This window comes from Triturus cristatus, chromosome 10, assembly GCF_964204655.1.
Source record: "Triturus cristatus chromosome 10, aTriCri1.1, whole genome shotgun sequence".
Lineage (NCBI taxonomy): Eukaryota > Metazoa > Chordata > Amphibia > Caudata > Salamandridae > Triturus > Triturus cristatus.
The window spans coordinates 657,074,367-657,091,368 of NC_140593.1; the positions used below are offsets into that span (position 1 = coordinate 657,074,367).

Sequence of the window (17,002 nt, forward strand, 5' to 3'; positions counted from 1 at the left end):
AGGCATTGACCGAAAGCATCACCTCCTGACACACTGGCCCAAGGCACAGCCCAGTGCCTGAAGTGTACAAGTTATTTGGCACTATGTTTCTATATTGCAAGCCACCTCACCGTCATTGGTTTTCCTTATTACCTAGAGATTAAAGGTTCAGTTGGGCTGACCGACATTCCGTCCAAAGCATGAATATTTAAGTTCAGCAGACACTCCAATGGCAGGTCTTGGAGCCCATCAGCCTGGGCGATGAGACCTTTGTCCAAGAAGTTTATTTGCCACTGTAGAGCGTCAGCTATGTCCAAGTGTCTCTCAGAACATTTGCTCTACTCCTGAAGTTAAGGGATGCAGGAAGGCCTTGAGATTTCAGAAGGTGTCCCCAGTGGTCTCTGCCCCAGCTCACACCCATGCTGCCTTCCATTCTCCTCGTTCATCTGTGACACCTCCGTGGAAGCGGCTTCGAAGCCAGGCACTGTGTTGGCCACATGCACCACATGGATCTTGTTGCGTCCCTCTTTCCGCAGCAGGCAGCTGAAGACCTTCTTGAAACCCTTGCGGAAGTGCTTGGAGACCAGTGCATAGACAATAGGGTTGAGACAGGAGTTGGCATAGGCCATGCAGTGGGAGAGGAGACGAAAGGCATAGGTCGCTTGGTTGAAAGGGAAGTCGCCATACAGGTAGCAGAGAACCACCACATGATACGGCAGCCAGCAGAGGCAGAAGAGCACGGTTACAATGATGATCATCTTGGTCACCTTGCGCTTGGCTTTCTTAGATTCGGACATGTCCTCCAAAGGGTCCACAGCCGTCCAGAGGAACTTGATGGTGCGAGTGTAGGACAGGCTGACAACTAGCACTGGCAGGACATATCCCAGCACAAATGTACCTGTATCCATGAGTTTGCGGTTCCAGGGCACCCAGCCTGGCATGCAGAAGTGACTGGACCCATACTCCAGCAGGTCATAGTAGCTCAGATAAGGCCCAGCCAAGAGCACAGAGAGGCCCCAGATGACTGCCATAGTTGCCACAGCATTGCAGGGAGTGCGCAGTTCTCGAGACCGCAGCGGGTATCGGATAGCCAGGTACCTGTGGATAAAAAAACATATATTTAAAGCAAGCTGTCATTTTTTTTACATCAGAAAAAGTGCTCTTAATTCAACACTTCCCACCAATTCCTCCTCTCTTTGTAATCCCTCCTCTCCAGAGATACACATTTTCTTACTTTTTTCTCACCTGTAGTGCTTTTTTCTCTATCTCCCTTGAGGGGCATCCTCTCTTAGTTGCTCCTCTCTGGTTATTCATATCTATGCCTTGCTTACTCCTCTACAAGAATTGTCACTCATGGTCTTCTCCTGCAAGCCCTTTTTCCGATTTTCAATTTGAGGTCTAGCTCCCTTCTATTCATCCTATGAAACATCTTTATTTGTACTCTCTCGTAATTATATTAGGTTTCTCTCCTTTCCACTTCTGTGTACGTTCTAATTTTATATTTTTTCTCACTATCTCTTGTCAAATTCCTTCTCCTAAAATGCTTTACACTTTCATCATTTTCGTCCTTTAAAAAATTGAGCCTGTTGAAATAGGCCCATTAGTAAACCAGGCTGCAAAATTTGCTCATTGAATGATTTGTGAATAGATGAATGGTATGCAATTTGAATTCAACATGTGCACTAAAAGGTTACATTGTAAATTGTGCATATGCAAAGAGTTGCAAAACGACCTGCTAAATTAATATTAATGAAGCGGGAGTGGAGTGACTTAGAATGGAATGACATACAGTGTAATAGCTCTGAGTGAAGTGGCGTACACTGGAGTTAAGTACAGTAGAAAAGTGTACATTGGAGTAGCGTAGATTGTAGTGGCGTACAGTGAAGTGGCATAGACTGGAGTGCCATAGAATAGACAGGCCTAGAGTGAAATAGCATGGAGTCTAATGGTGTAGAGTGAAGTAGTGTACAGTGGGGTGGCATCGATATGAGTAGTATATAGTTGAGTGGCGTACAGTGGAATAGTGTACAGTAAAGAGGCATACAGTGGTTTGGCATAGACTGGATTGACAAAGTCGAATAGGGTACAGTGGACTGGTGTACAGTACAGTTGCATAGAGTGGAATAGAGTACAGCTGAGTGGGGTGGAGTTGTGTGTCACTCAATAGAGTGGTGCAGACTGGAGTGGCAAAGAGTGGAGAGGCATCAAGAACATTGGCATAAAGTGGACAGCGAAGAGTGGTGTGTTGTAGAGTGCAGTGGGTTATAGTGGAGTGGAGTAGAGTGTAGTTGCATGCAGTCTAATAGTGTAGAGTGGCGTAGAGTGAAGTGTCGTAGATTGGAATAGTGTAAAATTTAGTGACATAGATTGGAGTGGAGCTGCATACAGCGGAGTAGCGTAGAATGGAGTGGTGTAGAGTGGAATAGTGTTCAGTGTGGTGGCGTACAGTAGAGTGGCATACAGTGGAATAGTATAGAGTGGAGTGGCGTAGAGTGGAAAGGCATACAGTGGAACAGAGCACAGTGGGGTAGAATAGAGTGAAGTGCCGCACAGTGGAGTAGTGTGGACTGTAGTGTCAAACGGTGAAGTGGTGTACAGTACAGTCATAGAGTGGAATAGCTTAGAGTGGAGTGCGGTAGACTACAGTGGGGTAAAGTGTATCGTAATAGCGTAGAGGAGAGTAGCATACACTTGTGGGTTGTACACTGGAGTGGTGTACAGTGGAGTGTCATAGAATGTAGTGACATAGAGTGGAGTGTCATAGAGGGGAATAGCATAACCTGGAATAGCTTAGAGTGTAGTGCTATATAGTGGAGTTGTGTATAGTAGAAGTGCATAGAATAGAGTCGCGTATAGTGGAGGGGCGTACAGTGTAGTGGCGTTCCCTGCAGTGTCATGGAATGGAGTGCCGTACAACGTAGCAGCGTACAGTGAGGTGTCTTAAAGTATAGTGGTGTGGAGTTGAGTGTGGTAGATTGGAGTGGCGTACAGTAGATTAGCATGGAGCGGAGTGGCTTACAGTGGATTAGTGTAGAGTGCAGTGAGGTAGTCTGGTGATTTAGAGTGTACTGGTGAAAAGTGTGATAGCATAAAGTGGAGCGACATAGAGTGGAGTGTCATAGTGAGGAGTGGAGTACGGTACACAGTGGAATGGTTAGACTGGAGTGAAATTCAGTAGAGTGGCATAGAGTGTAGTGGTGTAGAATGTAGTTCCTGTACTGTGGAATAGTGGGCAGTAGAGTGGAGTGGAATAAGTGGCATAGATTGGAGTGGGGTACAATGGATTGGTATGGAGTGGAGTGGAATAGCGTATGGTGGAGTGCTGTAGATGTCACGATTCACTCCCTGTGCTCTCGTGCCCACCACCAGGGGGCCAAATTGTGGGGCTTTCCAGTGTTCTATTATGCTTCCAGACACTCCCCTGCATGCATATCCTGACTTCCAGGCATTTGGACACTATTTAGGCATTGACATCCATTCCCAATCCATGCCGGGCTTTGTGGAAGCCAGTCTGCTCATGCTGGAAACTCCATTACCTATAATCTCCTGCTCACTGCTTTGTCTCCACCACTGCAGGCCAAGGATGGGTGGAGGAATTCAGCTCACTTGTGGCTGGCTGCTGCTAGCCTGCTCACACCTGATGCATGTACTTATTGTAAGCTCTTTTAAGCCCGAGCTCCCTTCAGCCCAGGGTTGGTCTTTGTAGCTGTTTTCCGGTGAGACCAAACCTTGTTTCCTGAGTTCCTGAGCTATAGCTATTCCTTGTGCCTGAATTAGCACTGCCTGTAGTGCTACCTTGTTTCCTGAGTTCCTGAGCTATAGTTATTCTTTGTTCCTGTTCTTGGGCTTCAGCTATTTCTTCCTGATTTGCACTGCTGGCAATGCTCTCTTGACTCCTTGTTTCCAAAGCTGTAGCTATTTCCTGTTTCCTGGAACCAGTACTGCCTACAGTGCTACCTTGACTCCTGAAGCTTTAGTAATTCCCTGTTCCTGAACTAGCTCTGCCTGCAGTGCTACCTTGATTCCTGAAGCTTTAAAAATTCCCTGTTCCTGAACTAGCACTGGCAGCAGTGCTAATTTGACTCCTGAGCCTTAGCTCAATTCTTGTCCCTGCCCCAGCACCTCCTTCTATGCTACCTTGTTTTCTTGATTCCTTAACCTGCACTATTCTAGTATACCCTTGTAGCCTATTTCTATTTAATGAATTTGCAAAGTGCATGGCTGGCCAAGGGCTTCCCAGCGCTAGCAGGATACTGACAGTGACAAGCTGAGCCAACGCATAATTAGTGTGGAAAAAGCCAGGTTTTCAGATTTTTCCTAACGGCCAATTCGTGAGGGGCGGCTCAAATTTCCAGTGGGAGGGCATTCCACAGCCTAGGTATCAGATGGGCGAAGGATCTGCCTCCCCATCTGGCTTTTTTATCCCTAGTAGTCTTGAGGAGCTGTTGATGGGCAGATCTAAGATGCCTGGCTGGGACGTACCTGGATATAAGGTTCCTCAGTTTTTCGGGTCCAGAGTTGTTAATATCTTTATGAGCTATGCAAAGAGTTTTAAACTTTACTCTAGCCTCAACAGGCAGCCAGTGGAGCTGTTTAAGTGCTTCTTTAGCAGCGATGCAGTTGGGGCTCTTCAACAGAAGCCTAGCAGCTGCATTCTGTACCACTTGCAGCATCCTAGTGATGTACTTAGGTGAACCCAGATAGTGGGAATTTCCTTAGTCCAAACGTGGGATGAGGAGGGATTGAATCACAATTTTCCTAAGGTGCTCCGGGATTATATCAATGATTTTCCTTAACATCTTAAGCAGGGAAAAACAAAACCCTGAGAGTTCCCTGAATTGACAGTCCAGTGTCAGCGAGTCCTCCAGCCAAATCCCCAGGTTCTTTATGGTGGATTTGGCAATGGGAGGATCTCCCATGCATTTGGGCCAGTGTATCAGCGGTGAGTGGATGCCCGGATCTCCGAGCAACATGAGCTCCATTTTCCCCCATTCAGCTTCAGGCAGCTGTTGGACATCCAACTCACCACTCTCTCCAGACAAATGGGTAGTTGGTTATTTCTAACTTCAGGGCCATTAGAAAAAGACACCACTAGCTGGGTGTCATCGGCATATGACACTACCGATACTCCAAATTCCTGTACCACCTCAGCCAACTGACGGACATAGACATTAAACAAAGTCGGACTGAGGGATGAAGGGAGATAAGGCAGAGATTATTCAACATTGTCGGATCAAGGTTGGCTTTCTTTTGGAGTGGCTTGATGATAGCATGTTTCCAGGTTTTTGGAACTAGCGCCAAATCTAGTGAGAGGTTAAGAAGGTGAAAGAATATCGAGTGCGTCCAATAGGAGACGAGGGGGCACTGGGTCCAATGGAGAGCCCAATTTGATTGTCCTAAGAAGCTGTTGGGCCTTCTCTTCCTCTAATCTGGGAAAATGATCCAGGGAAGAGGTAGGGGGCAGTTTAACCATTGTAACAATGGTGGGTTTTCTGTTTTTTGGGAATTGATCGTAGATTTCTGTCACCTTGTTGGAAAAATAGGCTGCGATGTTATTGCATCTTTTAATGGAAGTGAGAAGGGCATTTGTATTTTCGTGTGGGTTGGACAGGGTTTTTACTACCTTAAACAATTCCTATGGGGAGTTTACTGCCCGGGCTATTTTTTCCCCATAAAATTTGGGTGGGGCTGTCTTCATTTCATTATGGTATAACCTGATTAGCAATTTATAGTCAGATTTGAGAGAGGGGTCATAATTTTTCCTCCAACCTCTCCCTAATTTTTTGTATTTTTTTTTAGTGCCTGGAGCTGCTCATTGTACCATGGGGAGATTTTAGAGAGAGGTTTGCTATCAAAGGTTCTTTTAGGTGCACAGATATTAGCAGATTGGGTAATCCAGTCTTCCCACTGCTGGTATTTAACTTCCAGGTTCCCTGAGAGAATAGGGGAATTTTCCTTGAGGGTGGTTTGCCATGTTTTAGGGTCCACTTTAGACCAACTCCTCTTAGTAATACTCTGAGCTAGAGGTGTCTGCATTTGCAGAGGCCTAGGTAAAGTAAACGTAATCAAACAATGATCTGACCAGGGTACTGGCAGGGGTTTAGAAACTATGAGTTGTGGATCATTAGAAAAATTAGATCCAAAATATGGCCTTTATCGTGGGTAGGTAGAGTTACAAGTTGGGCAAATTGCAATGCTTCCATGTCGCCATGCAGCTGTCTAACATGATTGGAGTCATGCTCGTCTGCATGAAGATTAAAATCGCCGAGGATTGTCAGTCGGGTCTTCTCTATTGTAAGACTGGATAGTTGATCAGGTAATGCCTCTAAAAATCTGCTACTAGCGCCTGGGGGCCTATAGATCAGTACTCCTGAGAATGTGTTGGTGGGAGATAAGGCTATACTGAACTGGGCGCTTTCACATTCAGGAAGCGTAAAGTTGGATAAGGTGCATTTATATGCATCTTTATAAATGACCGCAACACCACCCTCGACTCTATCTATATGGTCCTGTCTTTGTAGCTGATAGCCGGGGGGAAGGGCAAGATGGATATCAGGGCCTCAGCTAGTGTTAAGCTAGGTTTCAGTCACAAGCAATATGTCTAAAGGCTCTTCCTCCAGTGTGATTCTGATATCAAATAGATGTTTTACCATAGAATGAGCATTTATCAGTCCCATCTTCCAGCTACCTTCTTTATCTGTATTGACCCACCCTTGGCTTGTCAAGCCAGTATTAATAGTGGTCTTATAACGACAAGTGAGGCATGGAACCATGGAATTGTCTATTCCTACCTGGGGCGCACAGGGTTGATATGGTGGGGACCTAATTTCTAGTAGCTGCTCTCTAGAGTATATGTAGGTACCTGGGTTATATGAACCAGAATTTCTGGCCCTGGTCCCGGTTGGGCACGGACGCGCGCAGACGGGCTTGCCTTCGGAGTGCCTTCAGCGCGCCAATGGCGCGTCCGTTGCACGTCCGGCCCGGATTGAACATTTAAATGAGAGGTGGAGTCGGCAACTAGACCACCGACCTCTAGCCTCAACCAAAACTCTATGGTAGGCGAGTCCCACTCGCACTCTATGGTTCCTGCAAGGGGAAAAGCAGGATCCCTTACAAGGTGAGCAAAATTCGAGTTACAGTGCAAAACAGATTCAGAACAGATTCAAATTCATGCAGGCTTAAAAAGGATTCTGTTAAGAGGGAGTGCACAGTTACAGTGCAAAATAGATTCAGAACAGATTCAAATTCATGCAGGCTTAAAAACAGTTCTGCTAAAAGGGAGTGGACCAGAGTAAAAGTCAATACAAGTTTAAAAATATATTCACAAGTTACTAATAATTAAAAATAGCCGTAGAACTATGCACAAGGCAGAGCTTCACTGTCGGTGCTCTTCCCCTTCTGTATATCCTTTTACAGTCCCTACCTTTCTTCCCATTTCCTTGGTTCCAGTTCCTAGTTTGCTGTCTTTCTATTCTGCTGTCTTGCTTCTGTTGCCTTGTATGTTTGTTACCTGCTTTCTGCCAAGTGTGCACGGTGATTTCCTTCCTTTCCTGTTAAGCACTCCTCCTTGCTAGCTCCTTGTCTATTGTGCTTGTGTTTAGTTCTACCACCTTGTTGTTACTGCCTTGCGTGTTCCTGTTTGATCACCAGGATCCATGGGCACAGCTGAATACCTAGGTGGTGTTTCTTGTTCACTGTGAGTATTGGTTATGAGTTACATTTATAGCATCACCATAGGTATAAGCTCCACAGACCCTGCCTTTGCATGCATATCCTATGTGTGGGTATTTGCAGTCAGTATCTGTAACAGTAATTGTGGGTGAGAAACTTTCTGAGCTTCAGTCTTACCGAGTGCTTTCATATATATGTCTTGCATATTCGTCCTGGGTAGTTTTGTTATGCTGAATGCTAAATTGCCTCGTGAGTGCCCTTCCTTTCTGAGTCTTACCCATCTTGTTCACTTGTACAGGCTTCCCCTTTGGATCCCTTTGTCTCCTCTGACTACCTGTGTGATACTGGGCAGCGCTATACTACTCTTTCTGTGCATTGTATGTTTTCTACCCAGGTCCCAGTCCTTGCCCAGGTCCCTGACTGTGTTCCTAACAAAGTCCTGGTACATGCCAATAAGAAGGTAGTATCTGCTTGGCTAAAGGCTGCCTTTGCAAAATGTGAAAACGGCAGCCATGTAGTTTTCAGCACACTTTTGCCGTGTTCTGGGCTAGGGCCTTATATATACGAAAGTATTACGATTTACATTTGTTTGCTACCTACTACCACTTTATAAAAGTGATAATAAATAGAGAAATGCATTCATAACTTTCCATATATTTTTTCAGCACTTTAGAAAGAACTGCGCTTTTTTAAAAAATTGCTTCTAAGTAGCGTGGTAATTTTTGGGTATTTCCGCTGTACTCCATAGACTTTTTTGAGAAGATTTACATATGTTAAAAATTGAAAATACACCGTAGTGCACTGTGGGTCTGATTTTGTGGTTGGTGGACAGGGTTACTCCGTCACAAATATGATGGATATACTGTCTGCCAAATTACAATTCCATTATATCCCATGAAACTTGCAATACAGCGGACAGGATATCAGTCACATTTGTGAAGGAGTATCCTATCCACCAAACTTGTAATCAGGCCCATATTTGCAAAATATAGGGCCTGATTACAATGCCGGTCGAACTCTCATCTGACCGGTAACGTGGCAGAAGCAGGAACGCTTGACCAGAAGTTGGAAGTCCAGCGGCCCGAATTTTGATGCGACTGCCTTCACCGCGGTCGCAATGTATATATTTGCTATTGTGGCATATGGTGCAGACAGTCTGGTTTTCAATGTCAATTGGTTAGCGCCTTTGGTCAGTTTCTGTGTTTATTCACCTCACAATACAACCTTTGTATGACAGTGTCTCCTCAACATGACACATTCAATATGTTTTTGCTTGTCAACATCTGGTTACATCTCACAATTTGTGAATCAATTTCTATATGTATGACGCTGTACAATATTTATGTCATGAGAATGTTCTTCTTACTCAAGCATCACCTCTCTATCAAAATGTTACAATATATGCCTTACATTTGTATATGTAGTGTCAATGTGTAAGAGAAATGAGCTTGTGAATTTCAGAATCCAGGGTTGGGACCAACCATTTTTATATCCGCATTAGCACACACATGCATATTCTCTTCTTGTGTAAATACATCAGAATTTATACCATCAGATATTCATCCCAGCTACTACTATTAATTCAATGAAGCCGCCTGATCAAATGACTATCTGAATAGCACACAGTTATTTTGACTGCATTTCTCCTGACAGCTACATCTAGCTGCTGTGGGTAACTGTGCATGCCGATGTATGTCGCTTCGACGTAGGACGTACCTGCTCATTTCCTTCATGTACCGACACTCGAGCACTTCCACTGGAGACTGCTATTATTGAGACTGGAGTGCTCCAGTCCATCAGGTAAGCGGATGCACTTCACAATGTGACATCGGCGGAATGTCTTTGTCGGAGCTTTTTCGCTCCAGCTTTTCATTAATTTCACCCTCACCTTTGTATATTGATGCCCTATTTTATCCTCCTATTTGCCAGGGACAATGTCAACGCATCTCCACCGGGCGAGGAAATGCTCCAAGTAATAAAGAGAGGTAACTTTTTAAACCTTAACGGGTTTAATCGCTAAGGCGATCTTTTCCACAAAAATATATCAATTACCTTGTACGCTTTCATTCGCTTTGTGTGCAATTCTGCCCTAGTTTGCAGATCCACCGCTGCAACGATCCACTGTCAATCAGGTAAGGTCTTGCTGATCCGCAAATGGTTGTTGGCCTACTTACTGTAACTGACCACTTTTTAAAAGCAAACACTACTCTTTAGTTTCAGATTCCGAAGGCAACCTTTTGGTGCCACCAGCCGTCTTCCTATACCTCAATTTATTTAGGTAAGACTTTTCCCTCTTACGGGCCCCCTTTTTGCAGTCACCTATCTAATGATTCACAGGCCTCCTGTAGAAGTCACCAGTCTAATGATTCACCCTTGGTTGTTTTAGGGGCTTCATGTTGACTAAAACCACGTTGCGCTACTGTCCGGTCAATTGATTAACAACTTGATCGATAAGTATCCTCACCCACTGTCACTAATTTGATACCTTAAGCTGGAACATCTCTGACACAGCTGAATTAATTTTCTTTTAGGCTGTCTGGTTATTCTCCTGTCCTGAGGAAGACCCACCATGACGCTTTATTAATTGCGCCTATGTCAGGGTCGAAACGTTGATGATCTATAGTGGTCCAGTTTTACCGGGGTCTCTGGGTCCAAACTGTAAAATATACTTGCACCCCAACAGAGACACTTGATTGACCAACATACTGGCCACATCAGAGAATTGCTTCTTCTTTATTTCTTGTACATAGAATTTATATTTTGTCTTCACCAATGTGTATATAACACTCGTTCGCCCATGTCAATTGAGCACTTTTGTCACTTGAACGTACCGTCACCCTGTTTTTATTGAATTGCAGACAGCCACATGAAAAATTCAAAAACATTTTTGATTCAGAAAAACAGTAAATTCTTATGACTCTGCATATATCGTTGTCCTTTTTTGGCCATCTTACTCTTTTGTGCAAATGTTGCATTTAAATTATTTGGATGATTCATTCTGTAATATGTAAGCAATTTCCCACACCCGATGGAACCATTGTAGCTTTCTGCTAAACACACCCAGGTTCTGAGGGACATAGGGTTACCCCATTGTTATTATACTTTAATGTTTGTAAAGGCAGTCACTAGCCAATCACATAATGACTTGTCGTACCACAGTACTTCCGCAAAATACCGCAACATTCTGTGAAATTTCACAAAAGTACTGTAACAACAGATATCAAAAAGTTAAAATGGTGCATTACTTACAAAATATGTTCCCTACTTACCTGTAGTACCCAAAAGGATCATCTGCACATCATAATGTGTAATCCTGCCTAATGTCATTAAAATCTGACTGGGTGTTTGGCCGCTACGCAGGAGTACAAAATCCATAGAAGAATGCATTGGTGCCCAAAAGTGCTTTGGGAACCCCTTTTCATCTTTCCCCTGGACCAATCACTGTGAAACTTTCTATACTCCATCAATGTAGAAAAAAGAATAGTTCCTCAAAGTTTTGTTGAGATTTGTTGAATGGGGGCTGTTAGAAATGGGGGTCTCTAATTGGCAGAGGTTTGCACCCTGTCCAAGTAGGGACCCTTATTCTAGTCTGGGTAAGAGAGTCAAACAGCTAAGATAACCCCTGCTCACCCCCTTAGTAGCTTGGCACAAGCAATCAGGCTTTTCTCAGAGGCCATGTGTAAAGTATTTGTACATACACACACAGTAACACAGTGAAAACACTATAAAATGAGCCCACACCAGTTTAGTAAAATAACCAATATTTATCTGAAAGAAACATGAACAAAGTGACAAAAATCAAACATACACAATTAAAGATATCACTTTTAAAAAGTTCAAAACAGTTCAGTCCATAAGAAACTATGGATGCATCACTTTTATCACAAAGTACCTGGGATGCATCAAAATCAAAGATGAAAACAGGTGATGGGGAGGTGATTCTCAGAAAAGCAATGCGATGCATCGATTCCTTACTCCCAGGGGAGGTGATGCATTAGTTCCTTACTGCCAGAGAAGGTGATGAATCAGTTCCTTACTGCAGTGCAGGGGAGGTGATGCGTGGTTTCCTTACAGTCAGGAGAGGTGATGCGTCGATCTCCGGACACACAGCCTCAGTTCCTAACTGCTGGGCAACGTTGATGAAGAAGTAGGCGCACAGGGAAGATGCTTTGAGAATTCAGACACGCTGGGTTGATGTGGCGGGACAGGCGCTGCAACGATTTCCCAGCCACAAAGCAGGTGATGGTTCTATTTTTTCCTCTGCACAGCAGAGCCTGCGTCGGAGTCGGATCGTGTGCCACAGATGTTGGTGACATGGTGGGGGGACATGGGTTGCAGCAATCTTTCAGCTGCATGGCAGGCGCTGCATCAATTCCCAGCAGAGGTGTTCAAGGGCTGCAGGTGAAGTCTTTGATGGCCCTTCGACTTCTTAACAAGAGGCAAACACACAAAAGCCCTTGGAAAACTTTGGAAGCAGGATGAAGACAGCAAAATCTCATCCTTTCACTCCAGAACAGGAGCAGCAAGTAGGAGGCCAGCACAACAAAGCAACAAGCAGAGTGGCAGTACCCCCACTACAGCATCCAGTTTTCTTCCTGGCAGAATGTTCTCTTAGTTCAGAAGTGTTCATAAGTTATGGTGTCACAGCTATGGTACTTATACCAGTTTCTGCCTTTGAAGGAGGCAAGCTTCAAGGGGAAGTCTTTACATTGCACAAAATCCTGCCTTTCCCTGACCTGGCTTCAGACACACTACAGGGGGATGGAGGCAGCTTTGTGTAGGGACAGGCACGGCCCTACTCAGGTGTCAGTGAAAATTCCTCCTACCACTCTAGCTGAGGAAGACCCATCAACCTGGTGCTGGGCCATCAGGATATGCAGGTTACACCTCAGCTCCCTTTGTGTGACTGTCTTGAGTGAATACACAAACAGCCAACAGTCACCCTCCCTCAGATGTGGATACCACAGGCAGGCAGAGTCACACAATGGTAAAGCAAGAAAATGCTCACTTTCTAAGAGTGACATTTTCGAACACGCAATTTATAAATTAACTTCACAAAAAGATGTATTTTTAAATTGTGAATTCAGCGTCTCCAAATTCCAAATCTCGATATCTTCCCAATTGGAAGTTATATTTGTAAGAGGTTACAAGGCAGCTCAAATGATAACTTATGGGAGCGATAGTCCTTGCAATAGTGAAAAACTAAATCAGGACATGTAAAACACACTAGTACATGCCCTACCTTTCAAATACACTGCACCCTGCCAATGGGTATAACTTGGGTCTACCTTAGTGATGACCTATATGTAGAAAAAAGGGAACATTTCGGCCTGGCAGGTGGGTGCCCTTGTCAGGTCAACATGGCAGTTCAAAACTGCACACACAGACACTGCAGTGGCAGGTCTTTCTGCACCACTCGAGACTCTTTCTGCACCTCTGTTGCTTCTTTCCGTACTACTCTTACTTCTTTCTGCACCCCTCTGACCACTTTCTCCAACCTGGTTCCCTCTTTTTGCATCTCTGTTGCTTCTTTTGGCAGTTCTCTTGCCTCTTTCTCCACATTCTTTCCTCTTTGTGCATCTCTGCTGCTTCTTTCTGCACTTATCTTGCGTCTTTCTGCACCTCTCTTGCTTCTTTCTGCACCACTTGTGCCTCTTTCTGTACCCTTTTTTCTCTTTCTTCACTCATCTTGCCTCTTTCTGCACCTCTGTTCCTTCTTTCTGCACTTCTTTCTTTCTTTCTGCACCTCTCTTGCTTCTATCTGCACCCCTCTTTCCTCTTTCTCAAACCCTCTTCACCCTTTCTGCATCTCTGTTGCTTCTTTCTGCACTTATCTTGTCTCTTTCTCTACCCCTCTTCTCTCGTTCTGCACCTCTCTTGCTTCTGTCTGTACTTCTCTTGCTCTTTTCTGTACCCCTCGTGCCCCTTTCTGCACCCCTCGAGCCTTTCTGTCCCCCCTCCCTCTTTCTGCACTTCTCTTCCCTCTTTCTGCACTTCTCTTCCCTCTTTCTGTACCCCTCTTGCCTCTGTCTGCATCTCACTTGCCTCTTTCTGCACCTCTCCTGCCTCTTTCTGCAACTGTCTTGCCTCTTTCTGCACTTCTCTTCCTTTTTCCTGCACCTTTGTTGTGTCTTTCTGCAACTCTCTTGTCTGTTTCATCACTTCTCTTGCTTCTTTCTGCACCTCTGTTGCTACTTTCAGCACTTTTCTTGACTCTTTCTGCACTTCTGTTGCCTGTTTCTGCAACTCTCTTGTCTCTTTCATCACTTCTCTTGTTTCTTTCTGCACCTCTGTTGCTTCTTTCTACACCCATCTTACCACTTTCTACACCCTTCTCTGCTCTTTCTGTACCTCTCTTGCCTCTCTCTTCACCCCTGTTCTATCTTTCTGCACCTCTCTTGCCTGTTTCTGTTCCTCCCTTGCCTCTTTCTGCACCTCTCTTGCCTCTTTCTGCACCTCAGTTGCTTTTTCCTGCATTTCTCTTGCCTCTTTCTGCACATTTCTTACTCTTTCTACATCTATCTTGTTTTTTTCTACACATCTCTTGCTTCTTTCTGTACTTCTCTTGCCTGTTTCTATATTGAAATGGGAAGTGCAAGCTGTTAAGTTTAAAGGTCTGCGTGCTCTCATGACTGAGGTATATGTCTATTCTCACAGGTGTTATGGATCTGAAGATGGTAGTTTAAAAAGCGGGTAGCTTCTCTTATAGGTGGTCAAATCTTGCTTGTTCTGCTCTGTCACTCGGTTGCAGAGGCAGACATGTGTCATGTATATAGGTGTTATAGAGCCCCTCAAATCTACTATTGAATATGCATGTGCCTTGTATTAGGAGCAGAAAGAAATACATGCACCTTCTTGTACACAAATTTACAGAGTATGCTGTTTGAAATACAGATATTTCGTTTTTTTTATTTTTTTTAATGTAACATGTCATTAGGTAAAAACAGAGACACACACATGCATACCTTCACAAACTTGGTCAGACTTACAACAGTGATATGGTTAGGATTGCTATTTTACATGTGGTAGGCCTAACATTCTGAAAAGTCGATGAATAGTGAACCTTCAAGAGAAAAGTGAGGTTTAAGACATCTTGGGAGATGGATTAGTGATTAGGCTACTTTGTATGAGTCTGTAGAAGGGTACAGTCAAAGTAGGCCTCTTTCTGCACCTCTGTTGCTTCTTTCTGCACTTCTCTTGCTTCTTTCTGCGCCTTTCTTCCTCTTTCTGCACATGTCACTGAAAAAACCATGTTTCAGGGACGTTATAGTCAGAAATTAGAATTTAAAAAACATCAGAAATTCACTGAAAAAAACACTGGTTTCAGGGATGTTATAGTTAGTTGGACATTTCACTAGTACATATCAGAGAAATTTGGCTGTTATAGTTAGTTGAGCTAACTATAACTCACGCCCCTGCAATGCACTGCTGTTGACGTCACATATTACATCACTCATGACATGGTCAGTGACATCACTGATGACATCACTGATGATATCTCAAATGTCATCAGTGCACCAGGAGACACGTTTGCAGAGTGGAAGAGAAAGAGGGCGTGGCCACTGAAAACCTTTCAGCAAACCCACTGTGTGGGACTTGCTGGAGGTAACAGGAGGGGTAGTTGGTCCACAAGGACCCTCAATAGCCAAGGGGACTTCATACTCCTACCAGTAGTGCGTCAGGAGGTGTGTTTGCAGAGTGGTGGGGAAAGGGGGCATGGCCTGCTATCAGATCTCAGCAAGTTACAGGGAAGTTATAGTTAGGAATTAGCATTTAAAAAACCTTAGAAATTCACTGAAAATACCAAAGGTTACAAGGATGTTATAGTTAGCAAATAGAATTCAAAAAACCCATTAGAAATTCACTATAAAAAAACAAAGGTTACAGAGACTTTATAGTTAGGGTCAGATTTTACTCATACAAAACCAGAGAAATTCAGCTGTTTAGTTAGCTGAGTTAACTATTACTCACGCCCCCGCAATGCACTGCTTATGACCTAACATATTACATCACTCATGACATGGTCAGTGACATCACTGATGGCATCTCAAATGACATCACTGATGACATAAGTGAAGACATCATCCACCGCTTCTCTGATGCACCCACTCACACCCCTATAGAATCTTTTATAAACCCACTGACACTCACACACAACCATTCAAAAACCCATTCTTAGAGCCATACCAGTACTTACACACCCATTCACTGATTCATAGATCTAAACACCAATCCACTCGCTCACCCATAGTCACTCATACACCCACTCACTCACTAATACAGCCATTGACATATCCACTCATACACCCATAAAAATGCTCACACATTGAGTATGTCACCCATAGAACTACTTACACACCTAGACACTCACCCATACAGTCAGTGATACAGCTACTTACTCCCCTCAACAGTTACACACACACACACACACTTACTTACTCATGGAAATAGTAACCCTAGTCACTCACCTATACAGTCACTGTCAGTAGTATGTGCTCATCCATATAGCCACTCTCACATTCACTCACTCATGCATACAGTCACTCATATACCCAGTCACTCACCCATACTGCTTTTCACATACCCAGTTACTCACCCATACTGATGCAAGCACTGAATCGCTGACACAGCCATACAGACACTAACTCACCCATACAGCTTCGCACACATGCACTCACTACCCTATACAGCCACTGACTCACCTACTCACTCTGCCATACAGGCAGTCACATACCACCTCACCCACACACACAGAGACCCAGACAACCATAAAGTTAGTCAGACAACCAGTCAGTCACCCATATAGCCATTCACATACCCATGTACCCGCTAACACACTTATACACCCAATAAAATATCAACTGACAGATAAATACACACATTCACACAATCAGTCACTCATCGATACATTCACTGAGACATCTAATTACTCACTTATACAGTCAGTCATGCATCCACCTAGTCATCCTTTACAGTCACTCATACGCCCACTGATTCACAATACACCTCGGTATATATATGTAACACTCAATACCTTTTTAAAAACACTCACAGTCACTTGATGTCATCACTGATGACATCAGGGATGTCATTTGAGATGTCACTGATCCTGTCATGAGTGATCTAATAGGTGAGTTCATAAGCAGTGCATTGTGGGGGCACAAGTTAATGTTTATCTCAGTTAACTATAACGGCTGAATTTCTCTGGTTTTGTATGAGTAAAATCTGACACTAACTATAACGTCCCTGTAACCTTTGGTATTTTAGTAAATATATATCTATTCACTGAAAAAAAAGCTTACAGGGACGTGTTAGTTAGACTGACATTTCACTGGTACAAAATCAGAGACAT

General features: G+C 44.0%; 1 protein-coding gene across 1 annotated transcript in view; it reads right to left on the minus strand.

Annotated features, from left to right (window-relative positions):
* Positions 1–276: 276 nt before the first annotated feature.
* LOC146789866 (galanin receptor 2b-like) overlaps positions 277–17,002 on the minus strand; it is a 279,263-nt gene continuing 262,537 nt past the window's right edge. Inside the window, exon 2 of the mRNA XM_085630146.1 lies at positions 277–1,077. Coding sequence (XP_085486272.1) covers positions 330–1,077 — 748 coding nt within the window. The 3' untranslated portion in view covers positions 277–329. The remainder of the gene's footprint in view (positions 1,078–17,002) is intronic.